The sequence below is a fragment of the Dryobates pubescens genome, chromosome 40 (assembly GCF_014839835.1).
Source record: "Dryobates pubescens isolate bDryPub1 chromosome 40, bDryPub1.pri, whole genome shotgun sequence".
NCBI lineage: Eukaryota > Metazoa > Chordata > Aves > Piciformes > Picidae > Dryobates > Dryobates pubescens.
This window is the reverse complement of record NC_071651.1, coordinates 1,430,563-1,448,983: the sequence shown is the minus strand read 5'-3', so window position 1 is coordinate 1,448,983 and position 18,421 is coordinate 1,430,563. Positions and strand designations below refer to the sequence as shown.

General features: G+C 71.2%; 1 protein-coding gene across 1 annotated transcript; it reads right to left on the bottom strand.

The window, feature by feature from the left end:
• Nucleotides 1-511: 511 nt before the first annotated feature.
• On the bottom strand, nucleotides 512-16,753 carry MAP3K12 (mitogen-activated protein kinase kinase kinase 12). The gene is made up of 14 exons (XM_054177376.1): nucleotides 16,560-16,753; nucleotides 14,360-14,747; nucleotides 13,399-13,582; nucleotides 11,207-11,398; nucleotides 9,738-9,896; nucleotides 8,452-8,610; nucleotides 7,491-7,599; nucleotides 6,446-6,555; nucleotides 6,123-6,239; nucleotides 4,890-5,027; nucleotides 3,445-3,892; nucleotides 2,969-3,039; nucleotides 1,418-1,673; nucleotides 512-622 (listed from the first exon to the last, which is right to left on the bottom strand). Exons 2-14 carry the CDS (start codon nucleotides 14,703-14,705, stop codon nucleotides 530-532), a joined length of 2,382 nt encoding a protein of 793 aa, XP_054033351.1. The 5' UTR covers nucleotides 14,706-14,747; nucleotides 16,560-16,753; the 3' UTR covers nucleotides 512-529.
• Nucleotides 16,754-18,421: the final 1,668 nt, after the last annotated feature.

Genomic DNA, 18,421 nt, shown 5'->3' with positions numbered 1-18,421 from the left:
AGTGCCCCCCAACCCAAAGGTGCCCTCAGCTCCTCCCCAGTGCCCCCCAGCACCCAAATACCCTCCCAGTGCCCCCCAACCCCCCATGTCCCCCAGCTCCTAACTGCCCCCCAACCCCAAGGTGCCCTCAGCTCTCCCCCAGTGCCACCCAGCACCCAACTACCCACCCTGTGCCCCCCCAACCCCCCATGCCCCCCAGCTCCTAAGTGCCCCCCAACCCCTAAGTGCCATCCATCTCTATGAGGCCCTCAGCTCTCCCCCGGTGCCACCCAGCCCCCAAATGCCCTCAGTTCTCCCCCACCCTGCAGTGCCCCCCCCCAATCAATGCCCTTCCCCCCCCCGAGGCAGCTCCGAGGCCGAGACAGATCCATAGATATTTATATAAATATTTGGGGGGGGGGCTGTACAAGTGAGGAGGGGGCGCGGGGGGGGGGGGAGGGGAGGTGCAGGATGTGTGCAGGGGGGGTGGGGGGAAGGGGAGGGGAGGGGGTGTGTGATCGGGGGGGAGGGGGGAGGGCGCACACGCAGGTCACAGGCCGGGGGGGGCGGTGGGCCGGGGGGGGCCCTCGCCGCTGCCTGAGTGATCCAACTCTGCGCTGTCGCAGTCGGAGTCCTCCGAGACCTGGGGAGGGGGTGGGGAGGGGGCGGGGTGGGCGTCAAAGGATTGAGGGAACCGCCCCCCACACCCCACCCCCACAACGTTTAGGGATCCCCCTCCTCGTTGCCCCCCACCCCTGGGGGGCCCTGTGGTACCTCCCCTCTCCTCCCCCCCCCCCCTTAGTTGGTGGTCCTGGGACCCCCTCCCTATGGAGGTTTATCTTGGGGGGGGGGGTTCAGCCTAGGGGGCGGTCGCAGGGTCTCGGGGGGGGGCCTCATGGACCCCCACCCAGTGAGCCCATCCCGGAGGGACCCAGGGACCCCATTCCCTTTGCCCACCCCTGAGGGACCCTGGGACCCCCACCCAATGAGCCCACCCCTCAGGGACCCCATTCCCTTTGCCCACCCCCGAGGGACCCTGGGACCCCCACCCAATGAGCCCACCCCTCACGGACACACTCACACCCCCCCTCTTTGCCCACCCCTGAGGGACCCTGGGAGCCCCCCAAACAATGAGCCCACCCCTCAGGGACCCCATTCCCTTTGCCCACCCCTCAGGGACCCAGGGACCCCCTTCCCTTAGCCCACCCCATCTTGGGGCACCCCCCCGGGCATCCCAACCCCATAGCAGCAGCCCTGAGCCACCTTAGGGACCCCCACCCGAAGTCACCCCCCCTCCCCCCCGCCCCGAGGGACCCCCCCCCCCCTTCCCAACCCCATCTTGGAGGGGGGGGCCCTTCAGGGCCCTTCCCTAGAGGCCACCCCACGCCTCGGGTGGGCAGGGGGCGGCGGCGGAGCGGGGGGCTGGGGGGGGCATCACCTTGGGGCTGAGCCCCGCGTGGGGCCGGCCGGGAGCCTCGGGGGGGGCAGCGTCCAGGGGGATCTCGGAGCCCTGGGACAGGAGGTCCTCGGAGCGGTCGTCCGGGCGCTCGTCCGTGTTGGTGCTGCCCACGTCGGGGGTGGCACTGTGCGAGGGCTCGCTGGTGTGCCCCTCCTCCCCGTCCCCGTCCCCGTCCGAGAAGTTCTCGGAGCTGAAGGTCGACAGCGACTGCCGCTTGCTCATGCCCGGGGGCCACCTGCGGGCGGCACGGAGCGGCCTGGCACCGGCGGAGCTCCGGCTGGCACCCGGCCTGGGCACCCACGGGCGCCGTCCTGCACCCGGCCGGGCACCCACGGGCTCCCTCCGGCACCCGGCCTGGGCAGCTGGGCACCCACGGGCGCTGCACCCACCCTGGGCAGCTGGGCACCCACTGAGCCTCCAGCTGGCACCCGGCCTGGGCACCCACGGGCGCCGTCCTGCACCCGGCCGGGCACCCACGAGCGCCGTCCTGCACCCGGCCTGGGCAGCTGGGCACCCACGGGCGCCGTCCTGCACCCGGCCTGGGCAGCTGGGCACCCACGGGCGCCGTCCTGCACTCGGCCTGGGCACCCACGGGCTCCCTCCTGCACCCGGCCTGGGCAGCTGGGCACCCACGGGCGCTGCACCCACCCTGGGCAGCTGGGCACCCACTGAGCCTCCAGCTGGCACCCGGCCTGGGCACCCACGGGCGCCGTCCTGCACCCGGCCGGGCACCCACGAGCGCCGTCCTGCACCCGGCCTGGGCAGCTGGGCACCCACGGGCGCCGTCCTGCACCCGGCCTGGGCAGCTGGGCACCCACGGGCGCCGTCCTGCACCCGGCCTGGGCAGCTGGGCACCCACGGGCGCCGTCCTGCACTCGGCCTGGGCACCCACGGGCTCCCTCCTGCACCCGGCCTGGGCAGCTGGGCACCCACGGGCGCCGTCCTGCAGCCGGCCTGGGCAGCTGGGCACCCGCTGAGCTCCAGCTGGCACCCGGCCTGGGCACCCACGGGCTCTCTCCTGCACCCACAGGCTCCCTGATGCACCCAGCCTGGGCATCTGGGCACCCACAGACTCCCTCCTGCACCCGGCCTGGGCGGCTGGGCACCCATGGGCTCCGTCCTGCACCCGGCCTGGGCACCCATGGGCTCCGTCCTGCACCCGGCCTGGGCACCCATGGGCGCCATTCTGCAACCACCCTGGGCATCTGGGCACCCACAGACTCTCTCCTGCACCCACCCTGGGCAGCTGGGCACCCGCTGAGCTCCAGCTGGCACCCGGCCTGGGCACCCATGGGCTCCCTCCTGCACCCCCCCGGGCATCTGGGCACCCCCAGACCCCTCCTGCACCCACCCTAGGTGGTTGCCCACCCACAGAGCTCCCCCCCTGCCTCCTCCGTGCTGAGCTGCCGCTGGCCCCCACCCCTGAACCCATCGGGGGGGGGCTGGGCAGCCACCCCCCTCCCCCCCCCCCCCAGCTGGAGCCGCACAGGAGTGGGGGTGGGGGCGGGGGGGGGGGGGTCCAGCACCCACCTCTGCCGCAGCGGCAGCTCCACCTCGCTGTCCACCTCCCCCTCCTCCTCCTCCGACGAGACCCCCCGCTTCTGGGGGGCACAGGGCGAGGGGTGAGGGCTCTGCCCCCCACCCCCCCCCCCCAGTGTGAACAGCCCTCCCCCCTCCCCCCCCCCCGGGACCCCCGAGGATGGATTCAGGACCCCCAAGAATGGACCCAGGACCCCCGAGGATGAATCCAGGACCCCCGAGGATGGATCCAGGACCCCCGAGAATGGATTCAGGACCCCCGAGAATGGATCCAGGGGTCCTGACCCCCCCACCCCGAGTCCTGCCCCCCCCCCCCCAAGGAACCCCTCTGCCTGATGCCCCTCCCCCGGCAGGGATCCATCCCCCTCCCGCCCTCCCCCCCGCCCCACTTCTGGGGCGGATCTGGGGGGTCCCCCTTGTGTCCCCCCCCCCTAGTTAAAGGCTCCCGGGTGCGGGGGGGCTCTCACCTGCCCGCGGGTGACAGCCGCTCGGTACAGCAGAGCCGCGGGGGTCAGGTGCTGCCCGGCCCCCCCTTTGCCCCCCCGGCTGCCTCCGCTCTCCCGTTCGGGCTCGCCGGGGGCGGGGGGCTGCGGCGGGGGGGTCCCTTGGCTGCCGGTTGCCCCTCGGGGTCCCACGTCGGGGACGGCGGCCGGGGGGGCGCCCCCAGCTTCCAGGGTACCCCCGAGGAGGTCCGGGCTGGCGGTGGGTTGGGGGGGGCCGGGCATCCCGCGGGGGGGGCCGGCCTCGGGTCCCGGCTCGGCGCAGCCCCCCCGGGGTCCCGCTTTGCGATGCCTTCCCTTGGCCCTGCGGCTGCGGCCCGGCGAGGGGGGGCCCTTGGGGCAGCCTGGCAGTGCCACCTGCGCCATGGCCGCGTCCAGCTTGGGCAGCAGCACCTCCGGCTTCAGGATGTCAGGGCTGGGGGGGGGGAGGGGGGGACACACACACCCACGCGCATGGGGAGGGGCTGCAGAGCCCCCTCCCCCCCCCCCCCCGTGAAAAGCATCTCGCAGCCAGCCAGGAGGAGCCCACCCCCCCCAGCAGGCACCTCACCCCCCCCTCAGTTCTGAGCAGTGCCAGGGGCTGCACCCCCAGGACCCCCCTCCAAAGCTCTGCCAGCAGCTGGGCATACCCCCCCCCCCCCCCCCCCCCAAAGACCCCCACCCCAAAGCCCCTAGAATCCAGACCCCGCCCCCAGAGACCCCCACCCCAAACGACCCCAGAATCCAGATCCTGCCCCCAGAGACCCCCACCCCAAACGACCCCAGAATCCACACCCCACTCTCCCCACCCCCCAGAGACTCCCACCCCAAAGCCCCCAGAATCCAGACCCCACCCCCCCAAGCCCCCACCCCCAAAGCCCCCACAATGCAGACCCCCCCCACCCCCAGAGACCCCCACCCCAAAGATCCCAGAATCCATACCCCACCCTCCCCACCCCCCCGAGACCCCCACCCCAAAAGCCCCCAGAATCCAGCCCCCAGCCCCCAGAGACCCCCACCCCAAATTACCCCAGAATCCAGACCTCACCCCCGGAGACCCCCTCCCCAAAGACCCCAGAATCCACACCCCACCCCCCAGAGACCCCCACCCCAAACGACCCCAGAATCGAGACCCCACCCCTCAAAGACCCCAGAATCCAGACACCCCCCTCCAACCCCCAGAGACCCCCACCCCAAAACCCTCAGAATCCAGACACCCCCCCCAGTGACCCCCATACCCCCAGACCCCCACCCCAGCCGCGCCCCCAACCCCTCAGACTCCCTCACCCCAAAGGAACTCAGACCCCTCCCCTCCCCCCCCCACCCCCCCACTCACGACCCCAAGATCCCCTCCCCGACCTCCCGGGTGGCAGCTGCGCCCCCCCCCCCGCCCCGTGCCCCGCCGTGCCCGCCGTGCCCGCCGTGGTGCCCACCGCTTGCCATGGGGGGAGAGCTTCTGGGGGATGTTTCGTTTCTTGATGAGGGTCTCGACGGCGTTGCCGTGGAGCAGCCCCCGCGGCGCCCGCGGCTTGAACAGCCCTGGGTAGCGCTTCTCCAGCGCCTGCTCCCTCCTGCCGCGGGGGGCAGCCGGCGCTGGGCACCCTGCCGGCCCGCCGGGGGGCGCCCGCGGCCGCGGGGAGGGGGCCCCGTGGGGTGGAGGTGGCCTTGGGGTGCTGCCCGTGGCCTTGGGGTGGTGCCCGTGGGGTGGAGGTGGCCTTGAGGTGGTGCCCGCGGCATTGGGGTGGTGCCCGTGGGGTGCCCATGGTCTGGGGGGGTGCCCGTGGGGTGGAGATGGCCTTGGGGGGGTGCCCACGGCCTTGGGGTGGTGCCCGTGGGGTGCCCATGGTCTAGGGTGGTGCCCGTGGGGTGGAGGTGGCCTTGGGGTGGTGCCCATGGGGTGGGGGGGTGCCCATGGGGTGCCCATGGTCTTAAGAGGGGGTGCCCATGGCCTTGGGGTGGTGCCCATGGGGTGGAGATGGCCTTGGGGGGGTGCCCACGGCCTTGGGGTGGTGCCCGTGGGGTGCCCATGGTCTAGGGTGGTGCCCGTGGGGTGCCCATGGTCTGGGGGGGTGCCCATGGGGTGGAGATGGCCTTGGGGTGGTGCCCGTGGCATTGGGGTGGTGCCCATGGGGTGCCCATGGCCTTAGGTGGGGGGGTGCCCACAGCCTTAGGGTGGTGCCCATGGCCTTGGGGTGGTGCCCATAGGGAGCCCACAGCCTTGGGGTGGACCTAGGGTTGATCATGGCCATGGGGGTGGGTACAGAGGGTCCTGGTGGGCTCTGGTGGGTGCTGGTGGGTTCTAATGGGTGCTGGTGGGCGCTGGTGGGTTCTAATGGGTGCTGGTGGGCTCTGGTGGGTGCTGGTGGGTGCTGGTGGGTTCTAATGGGTGCTGGTGGGTGCTGGTGGGCTCTGGTGGGTGCTGGTGGGCGCTGGTGGATTCTAATGGGTGCTGGTGGGTGCTGGTGGGCTCTGGTGGGTGCTGGTGGGTGCTGGTGGGTTCTAATGGGTGCTGGTGGGCTCTGGTGGGTGCTGGTGGGTGCTGGTGGGTACTGGTGGGTGCTGGTGGGTGCTGGTGGGCTCTGGTGGGTGCTGGTGGGTTCTAATGGGTGCAGGTGGGTTCTAATGGGTGCGGGGGGGTGCTGGGGGGTGCTGGGACCCCCTCTCACCTGAGCAGCTCCTTCTCCTTGAGCTCCAGCTGCAGCATCAGGGCGCTCAGCTCCATGTAGAGGTTGTTGGCGCGCTCCAGCTTGCGCTCGTAGTGCTCCCGGATGTCCAGCGCGTGCCTGGCACCGAGGGCACGGCTGGCATGGGCACTGACACCCCCCCACCCCCCCAGCACCCCCAGCACCCCGCTGCACCCGGCCTGCACCCACCAGCCCCGCCCCCGCTCCTGCTCCTGCGCTCAGCACCGTGCCGCCAGCGCCCCCCGGTGCCCGCCCGGTGCCCGCCCGGTGCCCGCCCGGTGCCCGCCCGGTGCCCGCGGACCCACCGGAGCTCCTCGCGGCGGCGGTTGATGAGTTCCTCCTCCAGGCGGTGCAGGCAGGTCCCCTCCGACTTGATCTTCTCGAAGTGCAGCTTCACCTCCTCCCTCCACTCCGCCTGCGGGCACCAGCGGCCGTGGGGCACCGGGCAGCCCCCTGGCACCCGGCCGCCCCTGGCACCCGGCAGCCCCTGGCACCCGGCAGCCCCTGGCACCCGGCCCCCGCCGCCATGGGGCAGCCAGCACCCGCGATGATGAGCACCCAGCTCCCGCTGCCATGGGGCACCCAGCACCCACGATTTTGGGCACCCAGCTCCCGCTGCCATGGGGCACCCAGCACCCACGATGATGGGCACCAGGTGCCAGCAGCTAGGGGCACCCAGCACCCACGATGATGGGCACCCAGCCCCTGCTGCCATGGGGCACCCAGCACCCACTGCCATGGGGCAGCCAGCACCCACAATGATGAGCACCCAGCCCCTGCTGCCATGGGGCACCCAGCACCCACGATTTTGGGCACCCAGCCCCTGCTGCTATGGGGCAGCCAGCACCCACAATGATGGGCACCAGGCACCCAGCAGCTAGGGGCATCCAGCACCCACGATGATGGGAACCAGGCACCCACTGCCATGGGGCACCCAGCACCCACTGCCATGGGGCACCCAGCACCCACGATGATGGGCACCCAGCTCCCCCTGCCAGGGGGCACCCAGCACCCACGATGATGGGCACCAGGTGCCAGCAGCTAGGGGCACCCAGCACCCACGATTTTGGGCACCCAGCCCCCGCTGCCATGGGGCACCCAGCACCCACTGCCATGGGGCACCCAGCACCCACGATGATGGGCACCAGGTGCCAGCAGCTAGGGGCACCCAGCACCCACGAGCACAGGTCCTTGGAGCGCCGGGGCAGGGCCCTGGCAGTCGGGGGTCTCTAGGACCCTGGGGTGCTGGGGGCGCCAGGGGCGTGGGGGTGCTGGATGCGGAGGGTCCCGGGGTGCTGGGGGGGTCCCGGGGTGCTGAGGGGGGGGGGTGTCTGGGTGTGGGGGGGGTACCTGTGACTTGAAGTAGGTCTCCTGGGGGGTGGAGAGGACGTCGGCAGAGGCAATGTCGAGGTGCAGCAGGATCTGGCGGAAGGAGGGACGGTTCCGGGGCTTGCTGTTCCTGGGGGGAGCGGCAGCGTGCTGGGGGGTGGGCTTGGGGGGGGCTGGGGGGCTGATGGGGTTTGGGTGCTTGGGGGGCAGCTGGGGGGTTGATGGGGTTTGGGGGCTGATGGGGTTTGGGGGCTGGGGGGGATCAGCTCGGGGGCTGCTGGGGTTTGAGGGCTTCTGGGGCAGCTGGGGGGCTGCTGGGGTTTGGGGGGGCAGCCGGGGTCTGATGGGGTTTGGGGGCTGAAGGGCAGCTGTGGGGCTGATGGGGTTTGGGGGGGCAGCTGGGGGGCTGATGGGGTTTGGGGGGGCAGCCGGGGTCTGATGGGGTTGGGGGGCTGAGGGGCAGCTGTGGGGCTGATGGGGTTTGGGGGGGCAGCCGGGGTCTGATGGGGTTGGGGGGCTGAGGGGCAGCTGCGGGGCTGATGGGGTTTGGGGGGGCAGCTGGGGGGCTGATGGGGTTTGGGGGTTGGGGGGGCAGCTGTGGGGCTGAGGGGGTTGGGGGGCTTGGGGGCTGCTGTGGGGCTGCTGGGGTTTGGGGGCTGGGGTGGCAGCTGGGGGGCTGGGGGGCAGCTGGGGGGCTGCTGGGGTTCGGGGGCTGGGGGGGCAGCTGGGGGACTGCTGGGGTTTAGGGGCTGGGGGGCTGCTGGGGGGCTGGGGGGGCAGCTGGGGGGCTGCCACCGGAGTGCCCCCAGGCAGGGGGTCCCTAGGGTGTGTTGCCCCCGCAGAGAGGTTTCCCCCACCGGGGCCGGGGGTTTCCCCCCGTGGGGGTGGGCCCCGAGGTGAGGCATCCCCACGCGGGGGGGGGGGGGGGGGGGGGCGTCCCGCGGCGGGGGGTGGGGGTACGGGGGGGGGGGTCCCCACTCACCAGCACTGCCGCAGCAGCACCTTGAAGCCGTCCGGGCAGCTGGAGGGCACCGGCAGGTGCAGGCTGTTGCTGCCGACCCCCCAGATGATGGCCGAGGAGTCCACGTCCTTGTAGGGGATCTCCCCGGTCAGCAGCTCCCACAGCACCACCCCGAAGGACCTGGCACGGCGGGCACCCGGGGGTCACCCCCGGCCCGGGCACCCCCGGCCTGGGCGCCTCCAGCGTCCTCGGCAGCTCTTCCCTGCCCGCCCCCCCCCGGCCCGGGTCCCCTCCCTGCCTCTGTGACCTCCTCCCCTCCTGCCGTCCCTCAGCCTTGTCCCTGCGGCGCCCCCGAGGTCCTCCTCTGGCCCCTGCGGTGTCTGCCCCCCCCCAGCAGCCCCTCAAGCCTCCTGGCCCTGATGCCCCCCAGAGTGTCCCCTGTGCCCCCTCGGCGTCCCCTGTGCCCCCTCAGCATCCCCTGTGCCCTCTCAGTGTCCCCAGTGCCCCCTCAGCATCCCCTGTGCCCCCTGTCTCCAGTGCCCTCTCAGCGTCCCCTGTGCCCCTTGTCCCCTGTGCCCCCTCAGCATCCCCTGTGCCCCTTGTCCCCAGTGCCCTCTCAGTGTGCCCTGTGCCTCTTGTCCCCAGTGCCCCCTCAGCGTCCCCTGTGCCCCCTCAGTGTCCCCTGTGCCCCCTCAGCATCCCCTGTGCCCTCTCAGTGTCCCCTGTGCCCCCTCAGCATCCCCTGTGCCCCTTGTCCCCTGTGCTCCTCGTCCCCTGTGCCCCTTCAGCGTCTCCTGTGCCCTCTCAGTGTGCCCTGTGCCTCTTGTCCCCAGTGCCCCCTCAGCATCCCCTGTGCCCCCTCAGCATCCCCTGTGCCCCTTGTCCCCAGTGCCCTCTCAATGTCCCCTGTGCCTCTTGTCCCCTGTGCCCCCTCAGCGTCCCCTGTGCCCCCTCAGTGTCCCCTGTGCCCAGTGCCCCCTCAGCGTCCCCTGTGCCCCCTGTCCCTTGTGCCCCTTGTCCCCTGTGCCCCCTCAGCGTCCCCTGTGCCCCCTCAGCGTCCCCTGTGCCCAGTGCCCCCTCAGCGTCCCCTGTGCCCCCTGTCCCTTGTGCCCCTTGTCCCCTGTGCCCCCTCAGCATCCCCTGTGCCCCCTCAGCGTCCCCTGTGCCCCCTGTGCCCCCTCAGCGTCCCCAGTGCCCTCTAAAGCCTCTTGAGCCGCTGCTTCCCCACTGCCACTACAGCTCCCTGCTGGCCCCGCGGTTCCCCCCCCCGTGCCAGCTGCGCCCCCTGCCGGCCGCTGTGCCCTCACCAGATGTCCACCTTCTCGGAGACCGGCTCGTTGCGGATCACCTCCGGTGCCATCCAGGCCACGGTGCCCGCGAAGGACATCTTGGTGCTCTTGTCGATGAGCTCCTTGGAGGTGCCAAAGTCCGAGATCTTCACCACGTCGTCGTAGGTGATCAGCATGCTGGGGGGCACCGGCTCAGTGCCACGCCGGCCCACGCCGGCGCCACGCCAGCCCCGTGCCAGCCCCACGCCGGCGCCACGCCAGCCCCGTGCCAGCCCACACGAGCCCCGTGCCAGCCCATTCCAGCCCACACCAGCCCCACATCAGCCCACGCCAGCCCCGTGCCAGCCCCAAACCAGCGCCATGCCAGTGCCAGCCCACGCTGGCCCAGCGTCACGTCAGCCCCGTGCCAGCCCCACGCCAGTCCACACCAGCGTCACGCTAGCCCACGCCAGCCCACACCAGCATCATGCCAGCCCATTCCAGGGCCACACCAGCCCCATGCCAGTCCACACCAGCATCACACCAGCCCATGCCAGTGCGATGCCAGCACGACGCCAGCACCACACCTGCCCACACCAGCACCCCACCAGCCCATGCCAGTGCGATGCCAGCACCACACCAGCACCATGCCAGTGCCATGGGCACTGCACCGATGTGGGCATGGCACTGCCACAGGCATGGCACCAACGTGGGTATGGCACCATCGTGGGCACAGCACCAGCATGGAGGTGGCATCGATGAAACACCACCACAGGCACAACGTCATCATGGGCATGGCACCCCCACGGCCCTGGCACCACCATGGGCACAGCACGGCCATAGCCATGACACCACCACAGCCCTGGCACCCCCACGGGCACAGCATGGCCATAGCCACGACACCACCACAACCATGGCACCACCACGGGCACAGCATGGCTATGGCACCACCGGGCACAGCACAGCCATAGCTATGATACCCCCACAACCCTGGCACCCCCACGGGCACAGCATGGCCAAGGCACCCCCACCACGGGCACAGCACGGCTATGGCACCCCCACGGGCACAGCATGGCCAAGGCACCCCCACCACGGGCACAGCGCGGCTATGGCACCCCCACGGGCACCGCACGGCCAAGGCACCCCCACCACGGGCACAGCATGGCTATGGCACCCCCACGGGCACCGCACCCCCATACCCACAGCACCCCCCACAGCCCTGGCACCCCCACGGGCACAGCACGGCCAAGGCACCCCCACCACGGGCACAGCACGGCTATGGCACCCCCACGGGCACCGCACCCCCATACCCACAGCACCCCCCACAGCCCTGGCACCCCCACCACGGGCACGCCACCATCCCCCTCCTGCAAGCCGCTTCAGCTCCCGCCGCGGGCTTGGCACTACCCCATCCCGCCCCACCGGCGCACGCCCTGCCCCCTCCCCGCTCCCCCCCGGGGGCCGCCTGGCACCGCTCCGTGCCCAGCCCGGCGCCCTGCCCGGCTCACTTGGGTGACTTGAGGTCGCGGTGGATGATCTTGTGCAGGTGCAGGTAGTTCATGCCCCCCGCGATGCCCATGGACCAGTCCACCAGCAGCGAGGGGGTGACCTTGCGCCCGGCGCGCAGCACCTCGTAGAGCTGCCCCTGGGCGCAGAACTCCATGATGATGCAGTAGCAGGGGGCCTGGGTACACACACCCCTGCGGGCACACGGTGCCAGCCTCAGCGCCGCACGCAGCACCCCCCCCCGCTGCCCATCCCCCCCCCCCCCAAGCTCCGAGCGGGTAAAGGATCCCGGGGCAGGGCACCCAAGGGGCACCGAAGAGGTGGCTGGAGGGCAGCTCGCTGGGGTAGGGCACACGACTGAGAGGGGCACACAGCACTGCCGGGGCAGCTGACCTTGCCAGGGTAGCCAACCCCACCAGGGCACCCAGCTGCACTGGGCACTCAGCTTTGCCAGGGCACCCAATTGCACTGGGCACCCAACCTCACCAGGGTGCCTAACCCCACCAGGGCACCCAATTGCACTGGGCACCTAACCCCATCAGGGCACCCAGCTGCACTGGGCACTCAGCTTTGCCAGGGTACCCAACTGCACTGGGCACCCAACCCCACCAGGGCACCCAGCTGCACTGGGCACTCAGCTTTACCAGGGCATCCAGCCTCACCAGGGCACCCAACCCCACCAGGGTACCCAACTGCACTGGGCACTCAGCTTTGCCAGGGCATCCAACCTCACCAGGGCACCCAACCCCACCAGGGCACCCAATCCCACCAGGGTACCCAACTGCACTGGGCACTCAGCTTTGCCAGGGCATCCAACCTCACCAGGGCACCCAACCCCACCAGGGCACCCAACCCCACCAGGGCACCCAACTGCACTGGGCACTCAGCTTTGCCAGGGCACCCAATTGCACTGGGCACCCAACCCCACCAGGTAACCAGCTACTCTGGGCACCCAACTTTGCCAGGGCACCCAACCTCACCAGAGCACCCAACCCCACCAGGGTACCCAACTGCCAGGGCACCCAACTTCTCCTGGGCACCCAACTGCACTCAGGTACCTGTCAGCCCCCAGCTGCACCTAGGAGCACCCCATGGGCACCCCTCTGTGCCCAGTCCCCCAGTGCCACCCCAATTCTGGGGCACCCATTTGAACTGGGGCACATGGTGTGCCCTGCCCACCCATGCCCATGCCCTGTTGGTATTCCCCCATGCATGTCCTGGGTTAGTGCCCCACATCCATGCCATGCCATGCCCATGCCCATGCCATGCTCATCTTTATGCCACATCCATGTGCTGTGCCCATGGTGCTCCCCATGCCAAGCCCATGCCATGCCCCTGCCTCCACCCCTCATGATCATGCCACATCCATGCCATGCCCACACCCATGCCATGTCCATGCTCATGCCCCATGCCATGTCCACCTCCTGTGCCCATGGCTTACCCATGCCATGGCCGTGTGCCACGCTCCATGCCACATCCATACCCTGTACCCTATGCCCATGGCTTGGCCCTGCCACATCCATGCCCCATGTCCATGGTGTGCCCCATGCCTGTGGATGTCCATGGCCATGTGCCATGCCCCATGCCATGACCATGGTGTTCCCCATGCCATGCCCCATGCCAAGACCATGGTTTTCCCCATACCCAATGCCATGCCCCATGCCCATGACATCCCTGTGCCCATCTCCTACCCATGCCCATCCCCATGGTGTCCCTGTGCCCATCTCCTACCCATGCCCATGACATCCCTTTGCCCATCTCCTATCCATGCCCATATCAACCCTGTGCCCATCTCCTATCCATCCCCATGGTGTCCCTGTGCCCATCTCCTATCCATGCCCATGCCATCCCTGTGCCCATCTCCTACCCATGCCCATGCCATCCCTTTGCCCATCTCCTATCCATGCCCATGCCATCCCTATGCCCATCTCCTATCCATCCCCATGGTGTCCCTGTGCCCATCTCCTACCCATGCCCATGCCATCCCTTTGCCCATCTCCTATCCATGCCCATGCCAACCCTGTGCCCACCTCCTCCCCACGCCCCCCGCCCGCTGGCTGTACCCGGGGGGCCTGTACTCGGGGCGGGGGCGGTACCCGTGGGGGCGGTACCCGGGGGGTGGGGGCGGTACCCGGAGGGGGGGGGGCGGTGCCCGCTGGCGGTGCCCGCGGGTGCCCGCCGTGCCCAGGCTCACTTGAAGGTGATGATGTTGGGGTGCTTGAGCTTGCGCAGGTGTTTGATGTCTGTCTCCTTCAGGTCCCTGACCTTCTTCACCGCCACCTCCTCGCCGTGGAAGCGCCCCAGGAACACTGCCCCCTGTGCCCCGCTGCCCACCCACTGCAGGTCCAGGATCTCCTCGAAGGGCACCTCCCAGGGGTCTGCGGGCACCCGTTGGCACCCTCGCCTCGGGCACCTCCGCTGCCCCCGCGCCCCTGGCACTCATATCCCTGCTCCATAGCAACCCCCCTGTGCCCCACGGCACCGTCCTGTGCCCCACGGCACCCTCCTGTGCCCCATGGCACCTTTCTGTGCCCCATACCACCCTGCTGTGCCCCATATCACCCTCTGTGCCCCATGGCACCCTCCTGTACCCCACGGCACCCTCCCGTACCCCACGGCACCCTCCTTTGCCCCACGGTACCCTTCCGTACCCCGTGGCACCCTCCTGTGCCCCATGGCACCCTCCCGTACCCCACGGCACCCTCCTTTGCCCCACGGCACCCTCCTTTGCCCCACGGTACCCTTCCGTACCCCACGGCACCCTCCTGTGCCCCATGGCACCTTCCCGTACCCCACGGCACCCTCCCGTACCCCACGGCACCCTCCTTTGCCCCACGGCACCCTCCTTTGCCCCACGGCACCCTTCCGTACCCCACGGCACCCTCCTGTGCCCCATGGCACCCTCCTGTGCCCCACGGCACCCTCCCGTACGCCACGGCACCCTCCTGTGCCCCACGGCACCCTCCCGTACCCCATGGCACCCTCCTGTGCCCCACGGCACCCTCCCGTACGCCACGGCACCCTCCTGCCCCTTCGAACCCTCCTTGCCCCCTCCCAGCCCCACAGCAACCACACTGCCCACGGCCCCTTCCTCCCCTTTCGCCCCCCAGCCCCTGGCACCCCCCTGGCATCCCCCTGGCACCCCCCTCGCCCACCTTCCTGCGGGTGTTTGTGCTCCGCGGCGTAGGCTTTGCCGATCATGGTCCAGACGGGTTTGAGGCACCCGAAGAGCCCTTCCAGGAACCCTCCCCCAGCCTGGCACCGCAGGTGGGCAGCGGCCTCGGTGGCCAAGGGCCCTGCCCCCTCGGCGCCCAGGTCAGGAGGGTGCCGGGGGGGTGCCCGGCGGGGCCAGGCTTCGGGGGGGGCCGCGGGGGCGGAGGGGGCGGCGGGCAGGACGTCGCGGAGCACGCACTGGGTCGGGGTCAGCTCCTGCTCGGGGGTCCCGTCCGATGCCAGCGCCAGCGAGGGCGAGGGGGTCCGCGTCTCGTGCAGGCAGGCCATGGTGGGCACCCCCGGGCGCCCCCCGCCGCCACCGGCCCCGGCCTGCGGGATAGGGCGGCGGGAGGATGGAGGGCACCGGGGCACCCCCCCGCCCCCAGCACCCCTGGGCACAGGTCTGCACCGTGGGCACCCCCCAGGACCCCTGGGCACAGGTCTGCACCGTGGGCACCCCCCAGCACCCCTGGGCACAGGTCTGCACCGTGGGCACCCCTCTTGTACCCACGGGCACCCCCCAGCACCCCTGGGCACAGGTCTGCACCGTGGGCACCCCCCAGGACCCCTGGGCACAGGTCTGCACCGTGGGCACCCCTCTTGTACCCACGGGCACCCCCCCAGGACCCCTGGGCACAGGTCTGCACCGTGGGCACCCCCCAGGACCCCTGGAATTGGGGGGGGAGGGGGGGCGGGGGGAGGTTGTTGCCATGGCAACAGCGGAGCCGCCGATGACGTCATCACTAAAATTCGGGGGGGGGGGGAGGGGGAAGTCACGGGGGAAGGGGGGCTGGGGGCGGGGCTTCACCTCACCCCGAGGGACCCGGGGGGGGGGGAGGGGACACACACAGGGCTCCGCCCCTCCAGGTGTCACCTCCCCTCCCCCCGTGGTGACGTCACGTCACGCGGTGACGTCATCCCGGGGAAGAACGGAGCCCCCCCCCCCTTTCCGCTACCCCCCCCCCAAAATCCAGGCGGCTCCGCGAGGGGAAACTGAGGCAGGGGAGAAAGTGGGGAGGGGTGGGGAGGCTGTCTGTCGCGACATGCGCCAGCGGCCGCCCCAAGTCGCGACAGAGCGCAGCTGGGAGGAGTTACGAGCGGGGGAGGAGACAGAGAGCGCCCCCGCGCGGCCCCTGAAGGGGGCGGCCTGTCGCGACACGGCGTGATGTCGCGACAGGAAGAGGGGGAACGGAGAAGGTGGGGGGGGGAGGGGGGACAGGCGCGTGTGCAAGAGGCCACGCTCGCGTCCGTGTGCAAGGAGTGACCGCGCGGGGTGCACACGCGTGTGCGAGGGGGCCACGTGTGCGCGCAAGGGGTGCAGGGCTGCACACGCGTGTGCAAGGGGCCCACAGGCAGGGGAGGGGGAGCCCAAGGGGTCACACGCGTGGCCACCGCGTCACACACGCGTGCTGGGGGGGGAGGAGGGGGGAGTGCACACGCGTGTGCCAGAGGCGTGTAGACGCCCGCCCGTGGGTCACACGCGTGTGCAAGGCGATGCACCAGCATGTGCCAGGAGGGATGTGCTGGGGGGGGTGGGTGTGAGGCCCCACGCACCTGCAGGCGTTGCACACGCGTGTGCAAATGGGTCACGCGTGCCCGTGGGAGCACACACGTGTGCAGGGGGGGAGCACACACGTGTGACACGCGTGTGCAATGGGGGGGGGGGTAGGGGGAGAGGAGGGAATCGCCACTCGGAGCAGCCCACGCGTGTGCAGCAGCCGCGGGGCTGGCGGGGGGGGGGGCACACGCGTGTGCAAGGGGCTGCTGGTGTCCCCCTTCACCTTTCCCCAGCCCCCACCGAGCCCCGGGGGGTACCGGGAGTGGGGGGGGAGGGGGCGCGGGGGAAGGAGAGGGGAGGGTGCGGGCCCCCCCCCCCCCCCCCCCCAAGGCCGGGGCCCGGAGCACGTAACCCCCCCCCCGGCATCCCGCAGCATCCCCGGTCCTACCCCCCCCCCCTCCGCTCCGCATCCCGCGGTCACCCCCTCCCCCCCCCCGCTCCCGGTCCTACCCTCTCCATCCCGGTTCCCTCCCCCGTTCGTTCCGGTCCTCCGCCCCCCCCCGACCTCCTCTCCTTCCCGGTGCCCCCCTCCTCCCCCCCCCCCAACCCCCCTCGGGCCTCCCCGTTGCTGCCGGTGTCTGTACCTCGGGGAGGGGGGTTCCGGTGGGGGCGGGGTGTGATGCCGGTGCTGCCGGTGGTACCGGAGGGGTGTGGGGGGGATGATGCCGGGAGCGGGGTTGGGCCCGGTGGGGCCGGGGCGCGGGGCGGGCGGGGCCGGTACCGGGGCCCGGTGCCGCGGTCAGGGCGAGCGGCGCGGAACGGCCCCGCCCGGCGCTCGGCGCGGCCCCGCCCCGCCACGCCCCGCCCCGGTCCTACCGCTACCGGGAACCCACCAGCAACACACCGGCACCGCCACCTCCGAACCGGCACCGGGGACACACCGGGAATCCACCGGCAATGGGAACCGTCGGCACCGGGACCCCACTGCCGGCACTGGAGCTACCGGGACTGGGACCCCCATACCGGCACCGGTATCAGGACCCTCTCTACTGGCAGCAGCACACTGGCACCGGGACCCCCCCCCCGCCGGCACCGGGACTGGGACCCCCGCATTGGCACCAGGAACCCACCGAGCACCAGGACCTTTAAACTGGCACCGGGACCCCCCCGACCAGCACCGGGCACCCACCAGGACCACTGGCACTGGGAACCTGCTGGCCCGGGCATAGAGACCCCCAGACCAGCAGCGAGACCCCAGGACTAGGACCCCAAACTGCAGCAGGACCCCCAAAACCGGGACTGGGACTCCTACAGTGGCACCCACGGGCACCAGGACCCCCACCCTGGCACCAGCACCACCGAGACTGAGACCTCCAGGAGCACCAGGACCCCGACCCCCCAATGCCACTGGGCACTGGGGCCAGGACCCCTGTACTGGCACCAGGAACCCACCAGCACTGGGACCCCTAAACAGGGACCGGGACCCCCCCCTGTTGGCACTGGCACAGGGACCCCTAAACTGGCACCAGGACCAGCACTGGGACCCTGGTGCCGGCACCAGGACCCCCCTCTTGGCACTGGTCACTGGGACCCCCTAGACTGGCACTGGGACCCTCCTACTGGCACCGGCACCAGGACTGGGACCCTCCAAGCGGCCGCAGGACCCCAACCCCGGGACTGGGATGCCCCCCAGGTGCCCCCCGCAGGACTCAGCACCCCCAGCGCTCGCGGTTTGGGAGTCCCTTTGTGCCCAGCGGTTCCAGCGCCCGTGCCCACCGCTGCCAGTTTATTCCCGCTGCTCCCCCCGCAGCTGTCCCATTTGTCCCGCAGCTCCTTGCCCGCCCCTGCCACCTCCGTCCCAGCCTGACCACTGTCCCATAGCCACCTGTCCGTCTGTCCCCATCCCTGTCCGTCCCCTCCATCCACCCCTCTTGGTCCCTGTCCCCACTGTCCCCATCCACTGTCTCCTGTCCCATCCTGCTTGTCCCCATCCCTTGACCCCTGTCCCCATCCCACCCCACCTGTCCCCACTGGCCCCTGACCACCTCTGTCCCATGCTGTCTGTCTGTCCCTGTCTGTCCCCATCCGCCCGCTCCTGTCCCACCCCCCAGTCCCCCCTCCATCAGCTCAGCTGGGTCCCTGTCCATCCTTGTCCCACCTCCCCGTCCCTCTCCCACCATTTCTGTCCATCCCTCTCCAACCTTTTCCACCTGCCCCTGGCCCACCCCCACCCGCCCCTACCCCTCAGTTGGACCCCAGCCCATCCCCGCCCCGCTCTGCCCCCATTGTCCCCCAGCCCTCTCCAGTCCCAAGGGGCAAACTGAGCCGGGCGGCAGCTCAAGCGCCCTTCGCCTTCCCACAACCCCTTGCGCCACGCCGCGGGGGCTCACGGGAAGGGTAGTCCGGCAGAGGGGGTGCGCTCTCCACCCCCTCCCCCTCGCGGACTACCCTTCCCGAGAGCCCCCGCGGCGCCGCCGCCTCGTTGTTTCCCATCACCCCCCGCGCC